Source organism: Lissotriton vulgaris, chromosome 6 (assembly GCF_964263255.1).
Source record: "Lissotriton vulgaris chromosome 6, aLisVul1.2, whole genome shotgun sequence".
Classification (NCBI taxonomy): domain Eukaryota; kingdom Metazoa; phylum Chordata; class Amphibia; order Caudata; family Salamandridae; genus Lissotriton; species Lissotriton vulgaris.
Genome location: NC_141694.1, coordinates 1,867,713,290 through 1,867,739,846, shown reverse-complemented (window position 1 = coordinate 1,867,739,846; position 26,557 = coordinate 1,867,713,290). Strand labels below are relative to the sequence as shown.

General features: G+C 47.3%; 1 protein-coding gene across 1 annotated transcript in view; it reads right to left on the bottom strand.

Moving 5' to 3' along the window:
* LOC147709695 (antileukoproteinase-like) overlaps nt 1-26,557 on the bottom strand; it is a 202,108-nt gene that overhangs the window by 85,303 nt on the left and 90,248 nt on the right. The window contains exon 2 of the mRNA XM_086925536.1: nt 11,248-11,361. Within this exon, the coding sequence (XP_086781662.1) occupies nt 11,248-11,361 (114 nt within the window). The remainder of the gene's footprint in view (nt 1-11,247; nt 11,362-26,557) is intronic.

Here is a 26,557-nt window from a genome sequence, read left to right as displayed (position 1 = left end):
CTGTATGTCTTGTGAAGATGTCGGTACATTCTCCGCATTACACCCAATGTGACTAGCCACCCAAATCGCCAAACCACCCGAGGGCCTCCCTTTGCCACTCCATCTGGCTTTAATTTCAAAGACTGCGTACCCTACTCTACACAGGGGTTCCCTGGCCCATGTCTCTTGGAAAAGGCAAATATCACTACAGCCAACTAAAGAATCCCAGTCATTTGTGTGTAATTTGTTAACAATACCCGCCACATTCCAGGAGAGGACCTTTAGGGTTTCGGTTGTAGGTTTTATTCCCAGCCCCCCAGTTTTCTCTGGTTCGATATCTAGTAAAGGAACGGCGGGTCCTTGCAGTGTTGTTTCTAAAAGGGATGAGGCAGCAGGTGTTAGGTTAGTACCAGACGGAACTACAGATGATGAGCTATGTCCATGTGGATTACATGGTAGGTTACTTGCTCGAAATTCAATACAAAAGTGGGAACCACCTGTGGACAATGTTTTACGGGGTCCAGTGTACTTGTCCAGTCAACTAATTAGCAAAAGAATACAAAGTTCCCCCGGGGAAACGAGCAATAAAGAGGAATGTGTGTGTATGGGAGTAGAGTAGAGGCAGGGAACAAGGTGGTCCCTTGTTGGAACTAGAAGACCTCACACACCCAGAAACCTAGGTGTCATGCTTCATCATTGGTCTCCTGCTTCTCGTCAGACTGGCGCTGCAATGTCCGACGGGCACCGTAGGCGCTCTTTGTTGGAGATCTTTTGTTCCAGCCAATGGTTGAGTGCGTGTAAGGGGTCTGGTGAAGGTGTAGTTGTGAGGGAATAGTGAGATTAAAAGAAGGTGGGTCAGTCCACAAGGGTCTTTATTCACGTGGCTGACTCCCTTAGTTAAAAGGGTGGGAGGGGAGATAGGGACTGTGAGGGGCACAGTGGGCTAACTCAACCCTCTAAATAGGTCGACATGTTTCTTGCCGAACTGGCAATTCTGCAGGACCTCGGGTGCTAGGTACTACACAGTGGAAAAAAACAATAAAATAAAGAAGAAAGATACAACCTCACTGGGTCAATCAGGGAGCAGGCCAAGTGGTCCTGCTCTAGCGGGGAGACCTAAAAGAAATGTGTAGAAGTAAGCTGGGTGCATTGACAGTGGCATTATCTCAACAGTAATAGGTTAACACAGTACTCCATAGAACACACATACACAGAACAACAAACAAGGATGTATGGAAGGATGGCCCCGCAGTCTGTGCCCGTGGGGCTGCTCGTTAAGGTAAGGTATCTGTAAGAAAGAGACATGTACAGGCACACAGATAGTGTACTGGGTGTCAGTATACGGTATCGCAAGTGGGAGGGAACATATAAGAGGCCTTGGTGTAAAATAGGCCAATAGTGAGGCTGTTGGAGGTGAAAATGCCTCTGGGTTGAATGGCCATGAACGGCTCGTTGTTGTTCCCGCCTCCACCTCTAAGGCAGTGTCAAGGATAGTCATGCCTCAGAGAAGTCCCACCTGGATGGCGTGCATGGGGCCCCCCATCAAACCAATATGTGGACAAACGGTGGGAGAGAGGAGCAACCTTGCTCTGCACAACGAAGAATTTGTCAACATTATCCACACAAGACAATGAAGCCATCTCTGATCGGAATCCTAGTTCTTTATACAGTCCCCTGCAGTCCAACCCATGGCAATCAAGGGGGGGCAAGGCCATTCACAAACTATCAAAATGCAGATGTTGGTATCCGTGAGGGCATAGGGTAACTCGAGTCAGGTCCTCGAGGCCGGAGGTGGGATATCACCAACAAAACTCGTAAAGGCAGCCGTAACCAAACCATGGCAGTCTCGGATAAACACAGACGATTGCACCGCTTACCTGTAGTGCGAGCAGCCTGGGTGTGAAAACCTACCCCCACGCAAGGCGCCCCGTCGGTAGCGCAGAACAGCTGGTACAGGTTTGCAACAGCAACCGGGATTTAATAGTATGTCCCGCACTTCCGCGTAGAGAAACCTGCCGGTGGGCGTGGTCCCCGGCACTCCTGTCTGCGCACGCGCGGGCCCGGTGGACGCGTGCAAAGGGAGGTTGTCATTGTTAATGATTGCAATAGCGGCGGCCACCTTAACAGGGGGTGGTATATAGAGGAAGGAGTACCCACCCCAATGTGTAAAAGGGTTTTTGCCCCTACTTAAATATCAGGCTGATACTGATGCGACCCCAGTGGCCCTACTCTCATAGTTACAGAGTGAGTGAGAGAAGGTAAAGACGATTACAAAAATTAAGCGTATCGTCACAGGTTACCGATAATGTAAGTTGGTAAGGTGTGGTAGCCAGATTGGCAGGGGGGTGGCCTAGGTAGACACAAAGGTGCACAACCTTGAGTGCATCAGGACATTGCACTCCATTATATCGAGAGTATCAGTGCATGACCCCCAGTGACCCTTGTTAGTGATCAAGAGGGGTGGAAAAGGAAAAGGGATTGGGGGATGAAATCATTGTTAGCAACCAATCATTGCAATCAAGGTTAGGGTTAGATTGCCGTAGCAGTGTGTTGTTCACATAAATGATTGGAATTCGGATGCTATTCAGATCAAAGGAACACAAGACAAGGTTGTGACAGCCAGTGGATGGTAGTTTCAAAAGCATAGGGGGGTTCATCTAGCAAGTGATGCCCACGGGAAAGAATCATTCAGACCCAAGGTGTCCAACTGAAGGCGATGTATCCATCGCTGTTCAATTCTGAACAGAGCTTGTTGTGTTATAGAGGGGTGAGACTCAAGTACTAGCCACTTAATATTGTCAGCTTGGTGGCCATGTTGGACATAATGTTCATAGAGTCTGGTATGGGTTTTTGAGCAATGAATGTTGCTCTTATGTTCCATGAGTCTTAGTTTGACTTGCCTCATGGTCATGCCAATGTAGTTTTTTCCACAGGGGCAGGTCAGTAAGTAAATACATCTGGAACTGTTACAGTTTGTGTGTTTATTCATGTGCTAGGTGAAGGTATCTGATAGTTTAATGTCTTTGCATTGTATTGTCTGTTGGCATACACCACAGCCCCCGCAAGGGTAGTGACCCACCACTGGTGGAAGCCTGGGCAGGTTTTCCCGTAGGGCTCTGGGGTGGTGGCTTTCAAAAAGGAGTAGACTATTCCTGTCCGTCTCTTTTCGATAAAGGGAGGTACTCAGTCCTTCTCGGTCCAGGCAAATAGTTAGATCCAAGAATGGTATCTTGGAATCAGAGATTGTGCCTGTAAATTTGAGGAATTGGTTTTGATGGTTAATCCACATACAGAAGGCGTCGCAACTCTCCTGGTCCCCACGCCATAGAACCAGTATATCATTGATATACCTGCGCCAGAGTGTAATGTTCTGGATGAAGGGATTATGTTCTGAATGGATACATTGGTTTTCGAAGGTTGCCATGTGGATGCAGGCTAGGCTAGGGGCAAAAGTCGAACCCATTGAAGTCCCCTGGATCTGGTGGTATAGTTGGGACCCATATTGGAAGAAGTTCTCAGTTAATGCTACACTAGCACAAGCCATAATGAAAGAGATGGGTGTGGGTGAGTTCCAATCTCCCATCCGGTGAGTGGTCTCAACTGCTTCCAAGGTGGCCTGCTGGGGAATATTCGTAGAGCGCCTCCACATCCAGAGTTAGGAGGAGGTCGACGCTCTCTCTCCCCTCGATGGACTTAATGAGGCGGAGTACATCCCCGGTATCTTGGAGATAGGATGGTATCTTTTTTACTACAGGTTATAGGAACACATCACAGAATTTGGACAGGGGCTCAAGTAGTGAGCCGATGCACGAGACTATCGGTCTACCTGGAACAGGGGTGGTACCCTTATGAATTTTTGGTAGGGTATAAAAATAAGGAACAACCGGGTCCTTAGTGAGTAGAAAGTCTGCTTCATTTTTAGAGATCCATTCATTGGTCTCTCCTTCCATGACCAAGCTGGTGATGGCGGTAGTGAGTCTTGGGGTGGGATCCGAGGTCAGTGGTCTATAATGGCTTGTATTTGCAAGTTGACATCTGCATTCAGTATCGTAGTCTGTGGTATTTTGGATTACAGTGGTTCCCCATTTGTCAGCCTGTTTGATGACAATGGAGGTATCGTTCCCTAGAGTCTGTACAGCTTGTCTTTCCGCAGTAGTGAGGTTTTAAAGGTATGTGTATTGGGTTTATTCTCCAAGGTCTTGAGGACTGCCTTTTCAAAGACCAGTATTTCCGGTGGAACTATGCCATCAGTTGGAGTAAACGTGGAAGGCTTACGCAATCCAGTATCCAATGCGTCGTTCTCCGATCTCTCACCGAAGAAGGAACGTAGGCGTATTTTTCTGAAGAGTTGCTTAACCTCACACATTTCGTTGAAGCTGTCTGGGATGGGGGTGGGGACAAAGCCCAAACCCTTTTCAAGGGACGCGACCAAGTTTGATAAGGAGAAGATATACCCTTATCTCAAGGAGGGCTACACTAATAAGAAAACTAGCTACTCTTCTGATGAGAGTTCAGAGTTCGGCAATCGCAGGGACTCTCATTCACACACGCCCCAAAAAACAAACTACCACCGGCCAGAGTACCCTGTGGAGGCTTCCACCAGTGGTGGGTCACTACCCTTGCGGGGGCTGTGTTGTATGCCAACAGACAATACAATGCAAAGACATTAAACTATCAGATACCTTCACCTGGCACATGAATAAACACACAAACTGTAACAGTTCCAGATGTATTTACTTACTGACCTGCCCCTGTGGAAAAAACAACATTGGCATGACCATGAGGCAAGTCAAACTAAGAATCATGGAACATAAGAGCAACATTCATTGCTCAAAAACCCATACCAGACTCTATGAACATTATGTCCAACATGGCCGCCAAGCTGACAATATTAAGTGGCTAGTACTTGAGTCTCACCCCTCTATAACACAACAAGCCGTATTCAGAATGGAACAGTGATAGATACATCGCCTTCAGTTGATCACCTTGGGTATGAATGATTCTGTCCTGTGGGCATCACTTGCTAGATGAACCCCCCTATGCTTCTGAAACTACCATCCACTGGCTGTCACAACCTTGTCTTGTGTTTCTTTGATCTGAATAGCATCCGGATTCCAATCATTCATGTGAACAACACACTGCTACGGCAATCCAACCCTAACCTTGATTGCAATGATTGGTTGCTAACAATGATTTCATCCCCCAATCCCTTTTCCTTTTCCACCCCTCTTGATCACTAACAAGGGTCACTGGGGGTCATGCACTGATACTCTCGATATAATGGAGTGCAATGTCCTGATGCACTCAAGGTTGGGCACCTTTGTGTCTACCTAGGCCACCCCCCTGCCAATCTGGCTACCACACCTTACCAACTTACATTATCGGTAACCTGTGATGATACGCTTATTTTTTGTAATCGTCTTTACCTTCTCTCACTCACTCTGTAACTATGAGAGTAGGGCCACTGGGGTCGCATTAGTATCAGCCTGATATTTAAGTAGGGGCAAAAACCCTTTTACACATTGGGGTGGGTACTCCTTCCTCTATATACCACCCCCTGTTAAGATGGCCACCGCTACTGCAATCATTAACAATGACAACCTCCCTTTGCACGCGTCCACCGGGCCCGCGCGTGCGCAGACAGGAGTGCCGGGGACCACGCCCACCGGCAGGTTTCTCTACACGGAAATGCGGGACATACTATTTAATCCTGGTTGCTGTTGCAAACCGGTACCAGCTGTTCCACGCTACTGACGGGCACCTTGCGTGGGGGTAGGTTTTCACACCCAGGCTGCTCGCACTACAGATAAGCAGTGCGATCGTCTGAGTTTATCCGAGACTGCCCTGGTTTGGTTACGGCTGCCTTTACGAGTTTTGTTGGTGATATTCCACCTCCGGCCTCGAGGACCTGACTCGAGTTACCCCATGCCCTCACGGATACCTAAATCTGCATTTTGATGGTTTGTGAATGGCCTGGCCCCCTCTTGATTGCCATGGGTTTGACTGCGGGGGACTGTATAAAGAACTAGGATTCCGATCAGAGATGGCTTCATTGTCTTACGTGGATAATGTTGACACGTTCTTCGTTGTGCATAGCAAGGTTGCTCCTCTCTCCCACCATTTGTCCACCTATTGGTTTGATGGGGGGCCCCATGCATGCCATCCAGGTGGGACTTCTCTGAGGCATGACTACCCTTGACACTGCCTTAGAGGTGGAGGCGGGAAAAACAACGAGCCGTTCATGGCCATTCAACCAAGAGGCATTTCACCTCCAACAGCCTCACTATTGGCCTATTTTACACCAAGGCCTCTTATATGTTCCCTCCCACTTGCCATACCGTATACTGACACCCAGTACACTATCTGTGTGCCTGTATATGTCTCTTTCTTACAGGTACCTTACCTTAACGAGCAGCCCCACGGGAACAGACTGCGGGGCCCACTAGTGATACTCCTAGGGTAAGCACTAGCCCAATCATTCTTTACCTTGCGATAGCCTCTTAATACATTTGAAAAAATGTTTTTATTTACTGTTACACCACAATGTTTTGGTTATGGACAAACTACTTTGAGTTGCCCATTATGTGTATCCTTCGATACATCCTTGTTTGTTGTTCCGCGTATGTGTGTTCTACGGAGTACTGTGGTGACCTATTACTGTTGAGATAATGCCACTGTCGATGCACCCGGCTTACTTCTTCATATTTCTTTTAGGTCTCCCCGCTAGAGTAGAATCACTTGGTCTGCTCCCTGATTCACCCAGTGAGGTTGTATCTTTCTCCTTTATTTTATTGTTTTTTTCCACTGTGTAGTACCTAGCACCCGAGGTCCTGAAGAATTGCCAGTTAGGCAAGAAACATGTCGACCTATTTAGAGGGTTGAGTTAGCCCACTGTGCCCCTCACAGTCCCTATCTCCCCTCCCACCCTTTTAACTAAGGGAGTCAGCCACGTGAATAAAGACCCTTGTGGACTGACCCACCTTCTTTTAATCTCACTATTCCCTCACGACTACACCTTTACCAGACCCCTTACACGCACAAAACCATTGGCTGGAACAAAAGATCTCCAACAAAGAGCGCCCACGGCGCCCGTCGGACATTGCAGCGCCAGTCTGACGAGGAGCAGGAGACCAATGATGAAGCATGACACCTAGGTTTCTGGGTGTGTGAGGTCTTCTAGTTCCAACAAGGGAACACCTTGTTCCCTGCTTCTACTCTACTCCCATACACACACATACCTCTTTATTGTTCGTTTCCCCGGGGGAACTTTGTATTCTTTTGCTAATTAGGTTACTTTCTCGGCCCGGGGAGCAGGAAGGAGTTAAGTTTGCCTGAGGGGTTAGGTCAATTTCTCGAATGATGACATCCATATCGCCTACAGATACACTGGCGATATTTCGGGTACATCTTAGGGGTGCATCCTTTCGGAGTCAATCAACCTGATCAAGGCAGCTGAATCTATTCGGGTGTACATAGGTGCCATGGGCAGGAATGACATTACGGGCGGGCCTGTATCTTGACCCATCAACGGCAAAGCCGACCCTTCTCCAACCATCGTTCCTCCTCACGGTCAAATCACGTACATTCGGGTAAAAGTATGACAGTGGAACCAATTCTATAGAGGTAATTCCTGAACCCCCTAGCCAATTACAGATATAGGTAGCAACCTGGGGACTCTTGAAACTTACAATTATGCAGTCCCCCACACTTTTCTTGGCGGTGTACCCATTCCACGGGACCCTTCTAACCATAAGAACCTCTCCTCTGAGATTAGGTGGTAAGGGCCTTTGGATATTTAACCAGCTGATAACCTTATTGCGTAGAGAATCATAAGATTCTACTGCATCACTGGGAAGCTCTGGTACCCCCATCAGAATCACAGTGTAGGCTGCTGCCTCTGGTGGCAGGTTAACTGCTTTACGCCGGTTATTGGAACTAGCTGACCGAATTGGGCAGCTAGCTGTTTCATTCGTTGGTCTCTCCTGGCCAAGTGAGCTGGCCGAAGCAGGTAGCTTCGACCTCCTTACAGTTGGTACCGGAGGCAGTTGCCTAGGAAGGGGTACAGGGACAGACTGTGGCACCGGGGCTGTACTCATGTTTTCCCCAGTGGGAGCTATTGATGGAATAGGGGTCATAATAGTTGTAACAATAGGGGAATGAGAAGTCCCAGCATTATCCACATGTCCTCCATGTGAGCTTACTCTTGGCCCTATCTGGTCACCACCACTACCACCTAGTCTTTCTATAGCTAGATGTCTAGCCTCTATAGAGTCTAATTTAAGAAAAAGAGGATCTAGGAGACTTTTAAAGATGCCAGTGAGTGAGCCTATAATGTGCTCTGAGGTATTGGGAGCTACAGCGCCAAAAACAAAAGGGCCAGTGTGAGTGGGAATAAGTGTGGGGGGAGGGGTGCTTGCCGTTTCCAGATCGTTCCCCGTTGCAGATGTTCCAGGGATAACCAGGCTGTCCTCAACAGTGTTCACTAGGGGATCAACTTTAGCCCTTTTAGCGCCTTTTCGGGCTGCGTCTTCTCTATTACCCATGTGTTCAGTTGATGTGAGACCATCCCCCTGAGCCCTAGATGGTATTAACTCCACAATAGGCGAAGATTCCACCTCTTCAGTGCTACGTAGTGAATCTATATCCCTATGGGAGTTAGATGGTGTCCTTAGCTGTTGTAGGACAGACTCTATGGTTTGGTCAATACTGTCCATGAGTGATAAATGCGTAGCGTCAAGTGATATTGATGACCTAACATTAGATGATGACCCCGGGGGAGCCAAATGTGAATGCTCTATACCCTCCGCAATTTGCTTCTCCAACACAGTAAGACCCTTGTTGACGACTTTGTTTGCCTTAGCTAGAAAGTTATCCAAAGTACCTGAGGCCATAATAGTGGCCTTACTTCTTGTTTCTCTAGTGGCCATTTTACTAGCTCCAAGTATCTCAGCAGCCAGACGGGTCGGTAAGTAAACCCGGGAATCAGGTGTTAGGGCGTTAGGGGGGTAGCCCGGTCCGGTCTCTACCGTTCTCTAATGGCCTCAAACGGCCCGCCCTTTGCCCGGGCTTAGCCCCGGGCTTTGTCCCGCGCGCGTCCCGCGATGCGCGTTGGGGTTCCGATTAAGTACCAGCAGGGGGAGTGGGTGGAGCACGCCCGGGAAGAGGCACCAGCTGTGGATGGTGGAAAGAATGCTGGTCCTCCCAGTCCCGGGCGTCTGCACTGCTTCCTCGTGGATAAGGAACTTTCCCCAGGTATTAGCTGCCAAGTGACGGTTACTCCACAGGTTTCCTTTTGGCCCCAGGCAGGACGACACAATCCGCGTTTCAACTACTGCTGCGAGCGGCTCCCGCGAAGCGGGGGCCGCAAGCAGTAATGAGGCAGGGGGAGTGGGCGGGGCACGCCCGGGAAGAGGCACCAGCTGTGGATGGTGGAAAGAATGCTGGTCCTCGCAGTCCCGGGCGTCCTTACTGCTTCCTGGTGGATCAGGAACGTTCCCCAGGTATTAGCTGCCAAGTGACGGTTACTCCACAGGTTTCCTTTTGGCCCCAGGCAGGACGACACAATCCGCGTTTCAACTACTGCTGCGAGCCTCCAATTAGTGTCCTGGCATACAGCTGAGCGGGAGGAGATGAGGAGCAACGAGGTAGTTGAAAGCTTAGCCAATCCCCCACATTGATACCAAAAGAAATCTCAATATGATATCAAAAGAAATCTCAATATGGTATAAACATTTAGTAGAGGGAGAAGACATGGGGATACTATCGGCAGAGGGGATTTGGAACAACACTGTATTGGCATTGTAGGCAGAGGATATGCATGAACAATCTCTGAAGCTCTTATATAAATATATAAAGCCTGCCTGTCTGAAGAAGAATCACTTTTTTGTGATTAATAGGCTTTACTACACCCCCTATGAAATCGGGAAATTTGTCCCTATTCCCCCACCGAAATGCCCAAGATGACAGGAACCGATGGCTAATGACATCCACATGTTTATCAATTGCAAAGAGCTGGATAAATACTGGAAGGAGATAGGACAGGTTTTGTCGGGACTATTCAGCACCACAATTAAAGTAAACTCCTCACTTTTGGAGATGATGAACGCTTCTACCAGCAAGCCACATGCCAGGAAAAAGGGCTCCTCCTCTATTTGATACTGTTGGCAAGGAGGGAAAAATGTAAAAGATGGAAAGATCGCCTTCCCCCGAGCAGTGAGGACTGGCTAAAAGCATCATTAAGTATGGCTCGGTTGGAATACCAAAGGGCAGAGGAGAAGCCATCTAATATTTGGCACCCTCTAATGAGGTGGGGTAGAAACTTAAGAATGATCTGGTCACTCCAATGATTACACCATGTGCCCGGAGGAGGTCTGGTGACCCAAGTAAAGCGTGGTTAGCTTGGTAGCGCACATTGAGTGAGTATGGCTGTAAATGTTCCACAAAGACTTGACACGGTGAGATGAGGAGTAAAAAAAACAAAAAAATCTCCACTCTATGATACTGCAGTATATGATATTCTACTGTATACCACTCTACGGTATGCTACTCTCCCCCAGTGTATGTCATTCAGCGCTGCACTTTGACACCACTCAACTCTATGCTACTACTTATTATACTATTCAATTGGAAGCTACTTCATGTCCACCACTCCACTATATGCTTCTTCACTCTACCCTACTCTACTGTATGCCACTCCACTGGAAGCTGCTCCCCTATAAGCTATTCCATTCTATGCCACTCTACTCCACTCTATGCTATTTAACTATTCCATTACACTGTATGAAACTCCACTGTACACAATCCCTGTGTATGCCACTCCAGTGTACCCTACTAAGCTCTACATCACTCCATACTCTTTATGAACATGTCAAAGGTAAATGGTTCTACAGGGAACTTGTCCATAGTGTTTTACCTCAGAATGGTTCCGAGAAAAGCAAGTGAACCAGAGTGGCAATTTGTACAGTGAAAAGGCATATTCCTAAGGCCAAAATCATAGAGGATAGTGAATAAGACAATAACAAAATCATCCACTGGAGAAATAATAGAAGAGTTTGCATGAATCTTGGCTTGTCTGAAGGATTTGGTACCAGAGACTCCTCACATACTCCCAAGTAAGGTGGAGTATTTTGTCTATTCTGGTCTTCGCCCTCTTGCAAACTCTGTCATTTATGTCTTTGATACGAGTGTGGACATCTCCAAACGCATTCCTCACTTTTTTAAGCAAGAACTGACCGTAGGCCTAATAGTGAAAATGGAATAATAACATACGGTCCACTGGGTCCAAGCATTTATATCCACACTCAGTGCAGCATTTCTGGCATCCTGGGCAGCTGTAATCATTTCTACACTGTGGTTTAAAAACTGGACAGACTCCTTTCTTTGCTGTAACAAATAACAACATACATTTTAAAATTATGCATTACATTATTTCACAACTATTCATAGTTTGTTGTATTCCAAGCAATAGAAGACTGAGATACATCAAGTTAATGTGTGAAGTGCAATAAATATAAAGTTACAAAAGAAAACAGGTGCATCTCCAAAGATAAATTACTAAGCAAATTGCTGTATTAATGTAAAACAGTAATGACGTGTAAATTGAAATAATGAATGAGGTAACAGTCACAAATTATATATTGTGCAAGTATTTTAATATACATAAACTGCAGTGAAACATTTATATAATAGTAACCACTGTGAGGTGAGACCTGGAGTAGTGTATCACCAGCTCATTGCTCGAATGATCCCTTTGCTCTTCGGCATGAATGGTGAAACTTAAACATGACCTCATGGCTCAGGAATGGCAAGTGACAGATGTAATATACAACACACCACTCTGGTAACATAAAAACAACAGTGCACCCTACTCTCCAATACCATAATAGAAAACAACGTAAACTACCATGTAACTCAAATAATACAATTGCTAAAGAACAAACTGCCAGTAGGGAAGGATTTCACCACAAACATGGCATACTCGGAGAGCTAAGATCATCCAGGGCCTGCCACAATCTGATACCCTTGAGGCACAATACACATCGAAGGAACCCCAACAGGCTGATGGTGAGCCTGTTGTGAACGTATCTAGGACCCTAATTAAATATTCCCGATTTATGCCCTAATGTGGTTATAACAAATCATATCCTTATAAAGGCATAAGAATCATATCCATATTTAGTCATAGCCAATGCAGTCCAAATACTGCAAGGCTACTTCCCTAGACTCCTAGAAAGTACAACGCGTTATTTAACAAACCAACCTCCAGCAGCCCGGGAATTCCCCCTGCTTTTGTTTTGATTTGTCCTAGAACTCCTGAGAGTCCTGAAAGAACTGCCAGTTCTTAGTGACAGTTCTTAGTGATGTCAAACACGGCACCTTCCAGGTATAAATATACCAGCATTTGCCTTAAGCAACACACAGTGGTTTGGAGCAGAGCGGCTATCTACTTACCCAAAGCCCAGTTGATGCGAGTGCCGAAGGAAGCCAACCCTACCATTTGACGCACTGAGAAAGACGCTGTCTTTTCTCCTGCCGAGAAATCCAGCTCCAGTGTTTCCAGTCACCCTTGTGGGTTGCTGGGAGATCGAGTCCTGAGAACGAGATGCAATACCTCCTTCATTCTAAAACCAAGGTACGGAGCTGATTAGATCCTTAGAGAATTCTTGATTCAGATTCTTGGCAAAACTAACTTAACTTAAACTGCAGCTCACTTACTCCTTCCCACGTACTAGGCTTAGGTTAGGTACACCTGGGTAGGCGTATTTTAGAAGCTCCAGTTGAGTACGTTTAGTCAACTTTTATCATTGTTGTGAGGAGTTGGCCTGATATATAATGTTCACTAGTCTAGTGAACACTTTGTATCAGTCCAAACAACCCTTATGGTGATTGGTTGTAAGTCAACCTTATAGACCAGCTATCCTAGTAGCATGGATACGAGCAGTCTTCGGGCTAAACTCTAGAGGGCGTGTTAAGCCAGCTGTTATACCATCACATATACCCCTTGAACACCAAGTGAAAGGACACCACACAAGTGTTATGAAAATAAACAGTGTATTTATTTAGATCACAACAGCCCTGTACTCTTTATGAGGACAGGGTACTAAGCACACAACAAAACTCTTACGAAAATACTTTAAGTTGCACAATTTACACAAATGCCCGAGGGGCACGAAAAACCATATACTATGAAAGTGGAATGCGAAATTACTAGCAGGTAAGTACTGGACTAATAGGCTTTGGAATCGCTAGGACTATGTTACTGAACCTTCAGATTACTAGTAGGAGGCCTAAGGGACTCGGGTGCAGAGTGTGCACTCTCACGCGGGATGCGGGACAAAGTCTATGGAGGCTAGTAAAAGCAAAGTTAGTGTTCTCGGGCGAACCCGACTAGGTAGGTCGAAAACGACAGTGGATCTGGACCCTTGGATAGTGAGGCTATGCTGGGGCACCGAAATGCCGAAGTTACCTAGCCCAGGGGCTGCAGCTGCATAGGTCTGAAAAGACGTCGGGAATCCTCGTTGATGAACCAGGAGCCTGAAGAAAGAAGTTGCTGGCAGGCGACAAGTGAAGATTGTTCGATGGATCTAAGCCTGGATCTAAGATGGACGACACCTGAAAGCAGAGGGGACCAAGTTCTTAATCACTAGCCAGTGATCAGATGGGCACCAGGATGGCACTGGATGGTAGTCACCTCGACCAGGTGAGTGGGCGACGCTGGGCTCTGCAGTCTCACGGAGCAGGAGACGTTGTCGGCGACCAGGAAGGAGGTGCGAGCTGTCCCACGATGGTTGATGCTGTCGACCCAGGATTGGGGCAACAAGTCTTGGCAAATTCAAGCCCACGCAGTGGACCTAAAATGGCGTCTGGAATGGACCAGGAGGGTCCGGGGTGCTCCTCTTTTGGAAGGGAGCAGGGGCCAGTCTGGAGCAACCAGACCAGCAGTGTTGTCGTCGTCGTCGGGAAGGCCACAAGCCGGGGTTCACAGTTACATACATGTCGTGTCCCTCTAGAAGGGTGGAATGCTAACCCCGTCGCCAGAATTGGCGAGGGGTTAGTATTCGAATTCGTATGACACCTTACTCGACATGTTTTGATAAAGCGATACCAGAGATAGCATTTAACCGCGAGGATTATAATGCACTTAAGAGTATATAGTATGCGTTATCATGGAACAGCTATTAGGACTTGGTTCCGCAAGCTGCGAACGGGCTCAGCTCATGCCAGAGCACCATCTCACACGATTCCAAGCACTCTGCCTTCAGGATTGTCAAGGCCTGCCATAGGAGTGACTGATAGGAATCTGTGTGTCCATTTTTAGGGTTAGATATAGGTATACTATATCTAAAGCAAAGGGTGATTACACCACCTTGCCCCAGCTGTCGTGCAGCCAGTTGTGTCAGATTTAGATGGCCATCCAGGGGTGGCACAATACATGCTTCAGCCCCTGGTAGGCCCTGGGTACACCTATGCCCTGAGTTACAGGGTCTGATAAGGTGGCCCAGTACCAATTGTAAATGCACCTAAGGTACACGTTGTAATTTAGTGAGAGAACAGCTAGGCTGTGGGTCTGATTGGCAGGCCCACAGCCAGAGAAAGTCATAAACCAGTGAAACAAAAGCAAAAAATCTGGGTGATCATAGGATTGCAGACCCTACTCTCCTACATGACCCCCCCCCAAACTTTGGGACAATAAACTAACCTTGACCAGGTGAGTCTTCTTGCTCTAAGTGGAAATACCTGTAGAGCCCATCTGCATTGCCATGATCAGTGCCAGGTCTATGCTCCACTGTAAAATCCATCTCCTGTAGGGAAATGGACCACCTAAGCAGTTTGGGGTTTTCACCCTTCTTCTGATTTAGCCACAAAAGGGGCTTATGGTTGGTCTGAATCTTGAAATGAGTGCCAAACAAGTATGGCCTCAGTTTCTTCAGGGCCCAAACCACAGCAAAGGCCTCCCTCTCAATAGCTGATCAATTTTTCTCTCTGGGGGTCAGCCTTTTGCTTATAGAAGCAATGGGCTGGTCATTACCATAAAAATTCAGTTGAGATAGAACAGCTCCCACACCCAACTCAGAAGCTTCTGTCTGGACAATGAATGGTTTGGAGTAGTCTGGGCTCTTGAGGATAGGTGCTGTGCACATGGCCTGCTTTAGGTCATCGAATGCTTTTTGACAGCCTGCTGTCCACTGAACTTTCTTTGGCATCTTTTTACTTGTCAGTTCATCAAGTGGAGTCACAATTGATCCATAATTCCTGACAAACTTTCTGTAGTAACCAGTCAGGCCCAAGAAAGCTCGAACCTGAGTCTGGGTGGTTGGAGGAGCCCAGTCCCCGATTGACTATCTTGCTCTCCAGTGGTTGAACTTGGCCTCCACCTACCAGGTGGCCCAAGTATACAACCTGTGTCTGCCCTATCTGGCACTTTGTGGCCTTGATAGTGAGACCTGCTGCTTGCAGTGCCTCTATCACTTTCGTCAGGTGGACCAGGTGATCCTCCTAGGTGGAGTTAAAGACAGCTATATCATCAAGATATGCTGCACAGAAGTCATCCAGCCCAGTGAGGACATGATTCACCAGCCTTTGGAAGGTGGCAGGTGCATTTTTGCAAACCAAAGGGCATTACCACAAATTGATAATGCCCACCAGGGGTAGAAAATGCTGTCTTGGGCTTGGCATCCTCAGCTAACCTGATTTGCCAATACCCAGCTGTCAGGTCAAATGTACTTAAGTAGTTGGCAGAAGCCAATCTATCTATAAGTTCATCTGCCCTTGGTATTGGGTGGGCATCAGTCTTAGTGACTGCATTGAGACCTCTGTAGTCTACGCACAACCTCATCTCTTTCTTACCACCCTGGGTGTGAGGCTTTGGCACTAGAACTACTGGACTAGCCCAAGGGCTATCTGAGGGTTAAATGACTCACAACTCCAACATGTTCTGCACTTCTGTTTTGATGCAGTCTCTAACATGATCAGGCTGCCTGTAGATTTTACTCTTAACTGGCAAGCTGTCACCAGTGTCAACCTCATGGGTACACCAATTGGTTTGACTGGGTGTTAGAGAGAACATATGCCTGAAGGATTGAAGAACTTGTTTGCAATCCTTCTGTTGATGTTCAGAGAGGCTGCCACAAAAGACAACACCATCTACTGATCCATCATCAGGATTCTGAGTGAGCAGGTCTGGGAGAGGGTCACTCTCTTCCTCCTGTCCCTCATCTATGGCCATGAGCAAGCTCATGTCCTTCCTGTCGACATATGCTTTGAGCCTGTTTACATGGAGCACCCTGTGGGGGCTCCTGGGAGTTCCAAGGTCCACCAGGTAGGTGACCTCTCCCTTTTGCTCAAGGATTGTGTGGGGCCCAGACCATTTGTCTTTGAGTGCTGCTGGGGCCACTGGCTCCAACACCAACACCTTCTGTCCAGGCTGATACACAGTCAGGACAGCCTTTTGGTCATGCCAAGCTTTTTGGAGTTCTTGGCTGGCTTTAAGGTTTTCAGATGCCTTTTCCATGTACTCAGCCATCCTGGAGCAGAGACCAAGTACATAGTCCACTATGCTGGTTGCAGGCTTTTTGAGAGGTCTCTCGCATCCTTCCTTCACCAAACACAGGGGTCCTCTCACAGGATGCCCATACAGAAGTTCAAAAGGGCTGAAGCCAACCCCCTTCTGTGGGACCTCTCTGTAATCAAACAAAAGGCAGGGAATCAGGACATCCCATCTACGCCTGAGCTTTTCAGGTAGTCCATGAATCATCCCTTTTAGGGTCCTGTTGAACCTTTCAACAAGCCCATTGCATTGTGGATGATAGGGTGTAGTGAACTTGTAGTTGACACCACATTCCTTCCACATAGCAGTTAAGTAGTTTGACATGAAGTTTGCACCTCTGTCAGAGACAAGCTCCTTAGGGAAGCCCACTCTGGAGAACACTCCAACTAGGGCTCTTGCCACAACAGGTGCTGTAGTGGTCCTAAGGGGAATAGCTTCAGGATACCTGGTGGCGTGGTCCACCACCACCAGTATAAACTTGTGCCCTGATGCTGTCTGGGGTTCCATTGGACCAACAATGTCAATCCCCACTCTTTCAAAGGGCACCCCCACCACAGGCATTGGTATAAGGGGGGCCTTTGTTGTGCCACCTGACTTACCACTGGCTTGGCAAGTGACACAGGAGCGACAAAACTCCTTGGTATCTTCATTCATGTGAGGCCAGTGAAAGTGTGAGACAAGTCTGTCCCAAGTCTTTGTCTGGCCTAAGTGTCCTGCTAAGGGAATCTCATGGGCCAAGGTAAGAAGGAAACCTCTCTGGGACAAGGGGATAACCAGCCTCCTGGCCATGCCAGGTTTGGGGTCTCTTGCCTCAGTGTACAGAAGTCCATCATTCCAGTATACCTTGTGGGTACCTGTGGCGTTCCCAGCAGCCTCAGCAGCAGCCTGCTGTCTGAGGGGTTCAAGGGAAGGGCAGTCTAATTGTTCCTTCCCCAGGTCTTCTCTTGAGGGTCCCCCTGAGCCCAGGAATTCAACTTGATCAAGTTCAAATTCTTTAGGCTCAGTTTCCCTCAGTTCCTGTAGGTCAGCCTCCTCTGAGACTTGATCCTCAACCTGGGGCAAGGGGGAAGGCAATGCCTTAACCCTACTGCTCTTCTTCTTCGAAGGTGTCTGGTCCATTGTTCCAGGATCCAGCACCTGTTCAGTGGGGCATCTTCTGGACTGTGACCTAGTCACAGCAAGCACATGTGCTGGCAAGCCTAACATCTCCATGTGAGTCCTATGCTCCACTTCTGATCATTGTGATGACTCCAAATCATTGCCCAACAAACAATCCACTGGGAGGTCTGAACTAACTACAACCTTCTTTTGGCCATTTACTCCTCCCCAGGAGAAAGCAACAATCGCCATACTATGACTGGTAGTGACGTTGCTGGCATTGGTCACCAGGAAATCTGTACCTGGCATGATCTGTCCAGGGTCCACAAAGTTAGGTGTCACCATGGTGACACTGGCCCAAGTGTCCCTATAGGCCCGAGCCATTTTGCCATTTATCAAAGGTGTCTGCCTGAATTTGCCCAAAGTATTGGGACTGACATCAGGGGATATATCCATATCCCCTGTACAGACAAGGACAGCCTGAGTGAGTGTGCCAACTAAGTTGTCATACCCCTCAGAACCCAAGGTTAACCCAACTAATCCCTTGGGAGGTGCACTACCACTGCTGGCTGTACTAGGGGGTGCAGTTGCCTTAGGGGCTGCAGTGGCAGGAGTTTGCCCTCCTTTCTTGGTGCACTCACTAAACCAGTGAGTTTTACTTTTCCAGTATTGGCACCACCTTTTAGATTGGCCTTCTTGATTTTTCTTTTTCTGGGAAGCCTGACCCCACCCTCTTTGGGTTGTTGGGGACCTGTTGAAGACTTCTGGTCATTTTGTTCACCTTTAGTATCTTTACCCTTCTGGTCTGCTTTCTTCTGACCACCCTGGTTCTGGCCCTGGTTCTGCTTAACCCTTGTTCTGACCCATCTGTCTGCCTTCTTTCCCAATTCTTGGGGAGAGGTAAGATCTGAGTCAACAAGGTGCTGATGCAACAACTGGTTCTGACAATTGTTTAAAATATGTTCCCTCATGATCAGATTATACAATCCTGTGTAATCAGTAACCTTACTGCCCAGCAACCAGCCCTCCAAAGCCTTAGTGGCACAATCCACAAAGTCAGACCAATCCTGAGACTGAGTTTTCTGGGTATCCCTGAACAGCAACCTGTACTGCTCAGTGGTTAGGCCAAACCCATCTATCAGTGTATTTTTCAGGACTTGGTAATCATTAGCATCCTCAGCTCTAGTAGTGAGGAGCTTGTCTCTACCTTTACCTTCAAAGGAGAGCCACAAGATAGATGCCCACTGACTCTGGGGGACACACTGTACAGTGCAAGCCCTCTCCAAAGCAGTTATCCATTTGTGGATATCATCCCCTTGTTTAAAGGGGGGCACTATCTTACTCAGGTGTCTAGTATCCAAACTCCTGTTTTCTCTTGGGAGAATGCTGCCACCAGTGGAATCTAGTCCACTTAACTTTTGCTCTCTAGCAAAGGCAAGCCTCTCTTTGGCCAGGGCAAGTTCTTCCCTTTCAATCCTCAGAGTGGCTTCCCTCATCTTAGCTTCATGCTCCCTTCTCTTAGGGGATGACATCCCACTACGAGAAGAGGTCTGAGAGCCATTGGTTCGAATGGATCTGTTAAAGCCTCTAGATAGAGACCTATCTCGTCCATTCCCAATGTTAAGTCTGCCTGAGAGTGGCCCTGGGGGTCCCCCAAATCCATTCTCATGCCTACTTAAGTTGGTCCTAGTGAGTCTACTGACTTCTACCTGACCTTTGTCTGCCTCCTCCCCTGACAACTCATCCTCATCCTCATCCTCAGCATCATCTGCCTCCTGGAGGGGATGGTCATGGTTATCAAAGGGACCCTGTAAGGGGGGCATATTCCCTTCTGGATGAGAAGGATCTGTGTTAGCAGCCCTCCTTGCATCATAAGTCTCTAAGAGACCAATCAGAAAAGTAATGGTAGGGTTTGAACCCTGTCTTAGTTTCCTGGAGGTACACACTTGTCTCATCTCCTGGAAGCTATGTGCAGCATATCTGGAAGGGACCTGTGGAGGGTCCACAACCACAAGAGGGGTCTCTGAAGACTCTACGAGGTTAGACATGCTTCTAGTGTGGTGTAAGTGATGCACCTACCTACACTATTTGTTTGCCTACTGATCCCTTGCTAAGAATTGTAGTCAAGGTGTGCTAAGCCTTGTTGAACTACAACAGCTGGTTCAGTAGAACTCAAAGTATTCTAAGCTAAGTTATATGTACCTGGAGTACTTATGTGATCTTTCACAAGATATTCTTAGGATACGTGTGGTAAAACAACAGCAAGCTCAAATCCCAACCGCTGCTCACCAATGTGAGGAGTTGGCCTGATATATAATGTTCACTATTCTAGTGAACACTTTGTATCAGTCCAAACAACCCTTATGGTGATTGGTTGTAAGTCAACCTTATAGACCAGCTATCCTAGTAGCATGGATACGAGCAGTCTTCGGGCTAAACTCTAGAGGGCGTGTTAAGCCAGCTGTTATACCATCACATATACCCCTTGAACACCAAGTGAAAGGACACCATGCAAGTGTTATGAAAATAAACAGTGTATTTATTTAGATCACAACAGCCCTGTACTCTTTATGAGGACAGGGTACTAAGCACACAACAAAACTCTTACGAAAATACTTTAAGTTGCACAATTTACACAAATGCCCGAGGGGCACAAAAAACCATATACTATGAAAGTGGAATGCGAAATTACTAGCAGGTAAGTACTCGACTAATAGGCTTTGGAATCGCTAGGACTATGTTACTGAACCTTCAGATTACTAGTAGGAGGCCTAGGGGACTCGGGTGCAGAGTGTGCACTCTCACGCGGGATGCGGGACAAAGTCTATAGAGGCTAGTAAAAGCAAAGTTAGTGTTCTCGGGCGAACCCGACTAGGTAGGTCGAAAACGATAGTGGATCTGGACCCTTGGATAGTGAGGCTATGCTGGGGCACCGAAATGCCGAAGTTACCTAGCCCAGGGACTGCAGCTGCATAGGTCTGAAAAGACATCGGGAATCCTCGTTGATGAACCAGGAGCCTGAAGAAAGAAGTTGCTGGCAGGCGACCAGTGAAGATTGTTCGATGGATCTAAGCCTGGATCTAAGATGGACGACACCTGAAAGCAGAGGGGACCAAGTTCTTAATCACTAGCCAGTGATCAGATGGGCACCAGGATGGCACCGGATGGTAGTCACCTCGACCAGGTGAGTGGGCGACGCTGGGCTCTGCAGTCTCACGGACCAGGAGGCGTTGTCGGCGACCAGGATGGAGGTGCGAGCTGTCCCACGATGGTTGATGCTGTCGACGTCGCTGGACCCCGGATTGGGGCAACAAGTCTTGGCAAATTCAAGCCCACGCGGTGGACCTAAAATGGCGCCTGGAGTGGACCAGGAGGGTCCGGGGTGCTCCTCTTTTGGAAGGGAGCAGGGGCCAGTCTGGAGCAACCAGACCAGCAGTGTTGTCGTCGTCGGTCGTCATCGGGAAGGCCACAAGCCAGCGGGCTAGTAGCCAGACAACGCGGTGAGCAACAAAAAGCAGAAGGGCCCCACGCAGATGCAGATCCACCATGAATGGATCGATAATTCAGTTCCTAAGTATGCTTTGCCAACGTCTTTTCATGGTGCACCTCCACGTTTTTCCTAGCCCTGCAGAGCTAGGCCCTGATTTCTGCCATCAAGCCCTTTCTGTTCTCTGCCTCCTGAAAAGCTGCAACGTGGGATGCCTCCCTGACCTCTGTCCTACTCCCTGCGCGGCGAGCGGTGCCCGGCTCGGCCTGCTTGCCTGCCAAAGACAGTATTTTACCTTCAAGTTATCAGTATAGCCGAGTTCAGCTCCTCGAAAACACATTCCAGTCTAGCAGAATAGATAAACATTTCCCCGGCTGCAGAGCAAAGGGCCCGGCCTCTCTGTCTCCATGCAAGTAATTCATTGCTCCTGTTACCATGGTAGGCCCATGGCCCCTCGCATTATACGCAGACACGTAGTCACATATGCCCGCATTAATAGCCAGTATAGAGTAGCCTCTTGAGGTAATATAAATTTTATGGTCATGTTGTGTTCCCTAGCGAGTACCCCACCGGCTCCATGTACGAGTTAAAAGTGCATGTAACTTCCCTCCTGTATCAGCTATGAAGACGCAAATACATTTGCGTCCAACGTTAACTTGTCCTCTTTCAGACCCACCATGAATGGGTTTGATGGTCCGTTCCTAAGTATGCTATGCCAACGTCTTTTTGAAGTGTACTCCTACGTTTTTCAGCTTGGCTGAAAGTAGGCCCTGAATCTCTGCCACCGAGCCTCTTCTCTGGCTTCTGACTGCGAGGGCCTCTGCCCAAGCAGCCCCCGTACCCGTGAACTCTGACTTACTTCTAGCGCGGCCCTCCGTGCTCAGCTCAGCCTGCTGCCTGCCAAGATTGACTATAACCTTCGAGTTATCTGTTTTCCTCCCCGAAGATACATTCCAGCCTGCTAGCTTCAGTAAACATCCTTCCTCAGCTACAGGGCTAAAGGGCCGACCTGTCTTTATGCAAGTAATTCATAGCCTCTGTTGCCATGCTTCCATGGAAGGCCCCATGCCCCCACGCTTCTCATACAGACACTCAGGCGCTTATACACGCACTCACAGCAAGTATAGAATAGCTTCTGCTCTAGAGACCTTTCTGCCCAGATAGCTTAGTTCCTAAACATCAGATATCAGATATGATAGAAGCACAAGTTGATCTGACATGCCAGACTTCTGTCTCTTTCCGTCAGTGTAAATGTCAAGTCCCCTGCACCCCGTCTATCACACGTCATGCAGCTGCGCGCGCATCCAAGCTTCCGGTTTCTGCTGACATTGCAACATTCTGTTAGCACCACCCCTTGGTGCCACCCACTTGCGTCACCTATCAGTGACGTTTCTAGCACACACGCCTAGTTTACGCCTAGTTTACGCCTCTTGATGATGTATTAGCACCACGTGTATGCTGTTATCTTGTCTTCTCTCAGCTGTTACGCCTCTCACATTGAACATTATGATGTAAATCAAGTATATAAGCTATGTATTGTCAATAAACGAGAGCGCGCTCATCTATCCCTTCTGACACCCTGTGTGGTGGTCAGAACATGATATCCTGATTCCTTTATGAGGAATAAAACCCTTAGAAACTCTTACACCACGGACTCTGTTTTCCTTCATTTCGATTGAGTTATTATTGATTAAGTACTTACCTGCATAGAAATTAAGAGAGTAAATTAATTATTTACATCATTTTGGCGCCCGAACAGGGACCCCTCCCCCACCTCACGCGCCGGAAGGTGCGTTGCAATCCGTGTCCCCTGCCATCAGTTAGACGGACAACACGTGTACTGGCAGGATTTCCTGCATCCCCCTCTGACACACGGAGGTGACGAGGACTGCAATCAGTGCCCAGACGAGGCGGTGTAGAGTGCGGAGGATCCCGACCAGAGCCCAGCCGAAGGAAGCAAGGTCCGAGGTGTGAAGAGGCCCACCAGTTTTCCGAAGTTTTCCGAAGTTTTCCGAAGTTTTCCGAAGTTCCGAGTCGAGTCCAGTCGAGTTTTCCGAGGCCTTCTGTTTTCCGTGCTTCCCGGTGAGTACCATTGCTGGGTCGTATCTAGACGGGTTTGGGTACGCAAGTCCGGTCTGCACTGTTTTTAGGCAGTGTATCTGTACTGTTTAGCAGTATATAAAGTATTCCGAATTTCTGCACTGTTACAGCAGTGTATCTGTATCGTTGAGCGGTACATTCAGAGTGGGGGGAAGTTAGCTATGTCTTTAAATGTTTCATGTGATTAATGTCGTGGTATGAATGTGATTGTTTTTGTGCATTATTGTGTTTTTGTATAAATAGTTACAGTTGACATTAAGTATCAAGGATCAAGCATTCCAGTATCAAGTAGGCACAATGCCGTTTTTCAACAAATTAAAGCAGATAGGAACTAGGAAAGGGATGTTAGAGGAAGAGATTCCAATCCCCCCTAGGGACACTCCAGGTAATTTTATGTACAATAAACATGGCATAGACGCCATCCTGTATCTAGAGTTATGGACCGATTATACCAAGCACTTAGAGGAAAGATACCGATGGCCGGTTAACGGAACATGGGATGCCGAGTGCATCATAAAGGTAGAAGAAATATTACGGAAAAAGAAAGCTAGACAATCTCAGAAAGACGCCATAGAATTTTGGCGTAAGGAATCACGTAAGCGTGCTGATAGAGCACTCCGTAGAGAAGACAGGCTTAAAGAATCAGAAAAGGCCCAAGAAAATGAATTAGTTACTGAGGGAATTCGAGTAAAAGTAGAACAAATAGATCGTATCCAAAATGGCAAAGTGAACAACATGTATCTTTTGGCCGATGGTACCCCTGACGCCATTTCAGAAATACCGAAAAATTTGCCGTCACCATTAGTTCCAACTAAAGTAATGCATAAGACTACTAAAGACATATTCCTAAATTCATATCTCGAAGATGTAGCGCCAGCTTACACCAATCTGCCTGTTCGTGCCCTGCCTACTGACAGGGCCGGGGGTGGTACTGCCCCCCCAGATCACTCTCAGCCGACACCGAAAAAGACTAGTTCCGTTCCGCCAGCTCCGCCACTTCCCTCACCTAAAACTGATTTGCCGAAACCACTTCAATCAGATCCTACTAAAAGACAAATTCAGATACTGACTACACACAGAGATAATGCCCAAGTTTCCGCTTCAGGAGGTGCGACCGCGGGTCTCCAGACCCCGCCACCGACTCACAGATTAAATCTCAGAGGTATGCAGAGTCCTCTTACGCACAGATCCCCCCGTTCTTCTAATTCATCCCGTCTTGATGCACTAAAAGAAAATATGTCAGTTTGTAGATATGATCCAGAACCTGGACAGGACGACTTAATGATATTAGCGTCTTTACGGTTAAGATCTGCTACTGATAGTTTGTTATGTTATGCAGGAATGAAGGAGCGCCTAGATAGAATTTATGAGTTCGTTCAAACGGGAAAGGACCCCGACAGTATTAAGGATGCCCTGGAGAAACAGAAAGTTAACATGCAAGCACTGATACTACGATTTTTCATAAATTGTCTAATAAGAGAACGAGACAGGCCCGGAACAGATCAGAGTGAATTAGATGCATTGAGCAAGTGGGGTCAAAACATAGCTGATGGAAAACATGACAGACAAAATTGCATAGAGGCCATGTATAAAAAGATTAAGAAAGCAGTGATAGCAGTACACGAGAAAGAGAAAGAAAAGGCTCCCTCCGAGGAGGAAGAAGAATCTGAAGAACCAGAACCAACTACAAGTACTATAGCATATGTAGGTAGGGGAAACTACCTTAGGAAAGGTGTCCGTCCGGAAAGCAAGAGAGTTTTCTTCTCTGCCTTAACGAATCCGAATTCTGCTGAGCATCAGTTCCAGGAAACTGATAAGCGGCTTCGAGATCGAGTGGGGTACCATGTACTCAATTCTATGGATGAACAAGAATTAGCCCGATCAGCAGTATCATGGGCCGAAAATGCAGACATATATAATGATGACACCGTAGCACAGACATTTCTGAACCTCTCCCCCGACGAACAGAAATTAGCAGGGGTATATATGATTCAGCACCTTCTCATTAAGTACAGAAAACATTATTCCGATCCAGGTCCCTTACATGAGACACTAGAAGCACTACTGATGGATAGATGGAGAGGCCTAAGCACTAAATTAGTTCAAATAATTCTAGAACAACGACGCAGATATGATACCTTTGTAAGTCCTGAATATGTCCCCGCCCCACCTCCAGAAAGGAAAATGTACCATATGCAGTGCGGGAGTGGTATTGAAAGTCAGAACCCCTTACGAGAAGTGCACCCTGTTATGGGTGAGGATAAAATTTTGAAACGCGTGTATGTGCACACGCCTCTGACTAAATTAGAACTGTTAGAAATGAAGAAATTAGTACCATGCCATGATAAAGACCCTGCAGGTTTCCATAGAGAGCTTAAAGACATGTTATTAATGGGGGACTACACATATGATGATATCATGAAAATGTTGAAAGTATTATTGCCTACGGGAATATTCGAGAAATTAAAGGAAAAGGAATGGGAGGTGGGAGACACAAAGATTGCCTGGGCAGAAATAGAAGACGAAGAGAAAAAACGGGTTCCAGGGTTAGGCCTTGGGGACAAAACTAAAGCATTACCAGGTTTGATAGTACAGGTCCTGCCCAGATTATTGACAACTAGAAAGGAGGATTGGGATGCAATCTCGTCCTGTAAACAGAAACATGATGAAGATACTAGCGACTTTTATTCAAGATTCGAGAAATGTTTTATTATCAATAGTGGCCTCCAGCCAAGTAGCGAGTCGTACCCACATCTTTTTGTATCAAAGTTAGTCGAGAATTCCCTACCGTTAGTTAAAAATAGAGTGTATAAAGTCGAGAGTACATGGCAAGCAAATACGCCATCCCAGATGTTACAAATGTTACAATATCACCAGAACAGAATTAGGGAAGAACAAGATCAGGAACAGAAGCGCATGAAAGACACGAAAATGAAAATGTTAGTAGCCCAGACGGTCCCATCCGACAGTCACAGGAAAGGTACGACCCAGACAAGTCACGCTGCAGCTCCTGTTAAAGGGACATGCAATTATTGCAAGCAGCCAGGTCACTACGTACACGAATGTGCAGTTCTGAAACATAACATAGCGACAGGTAAGACTAAAGAGAGACCGCATCCGCCTAGACAAGACCATAACCAGCATCAGTCTACACAGAATACACAGCCCATGCATGCATCTGCACAGACAGCACAGACCGTAGCAGTACCACAGCCACAGCCCATTGCTGCAACTCAGCAAGTCTCACAACAGATGTACCAGTATGCCCAGTCTGCTTACCCCGAATATTCCCGATATACATGAAACAGCCTAGAGAGGGAAGGTGGCTTGCCTCTTATCGAGATTCC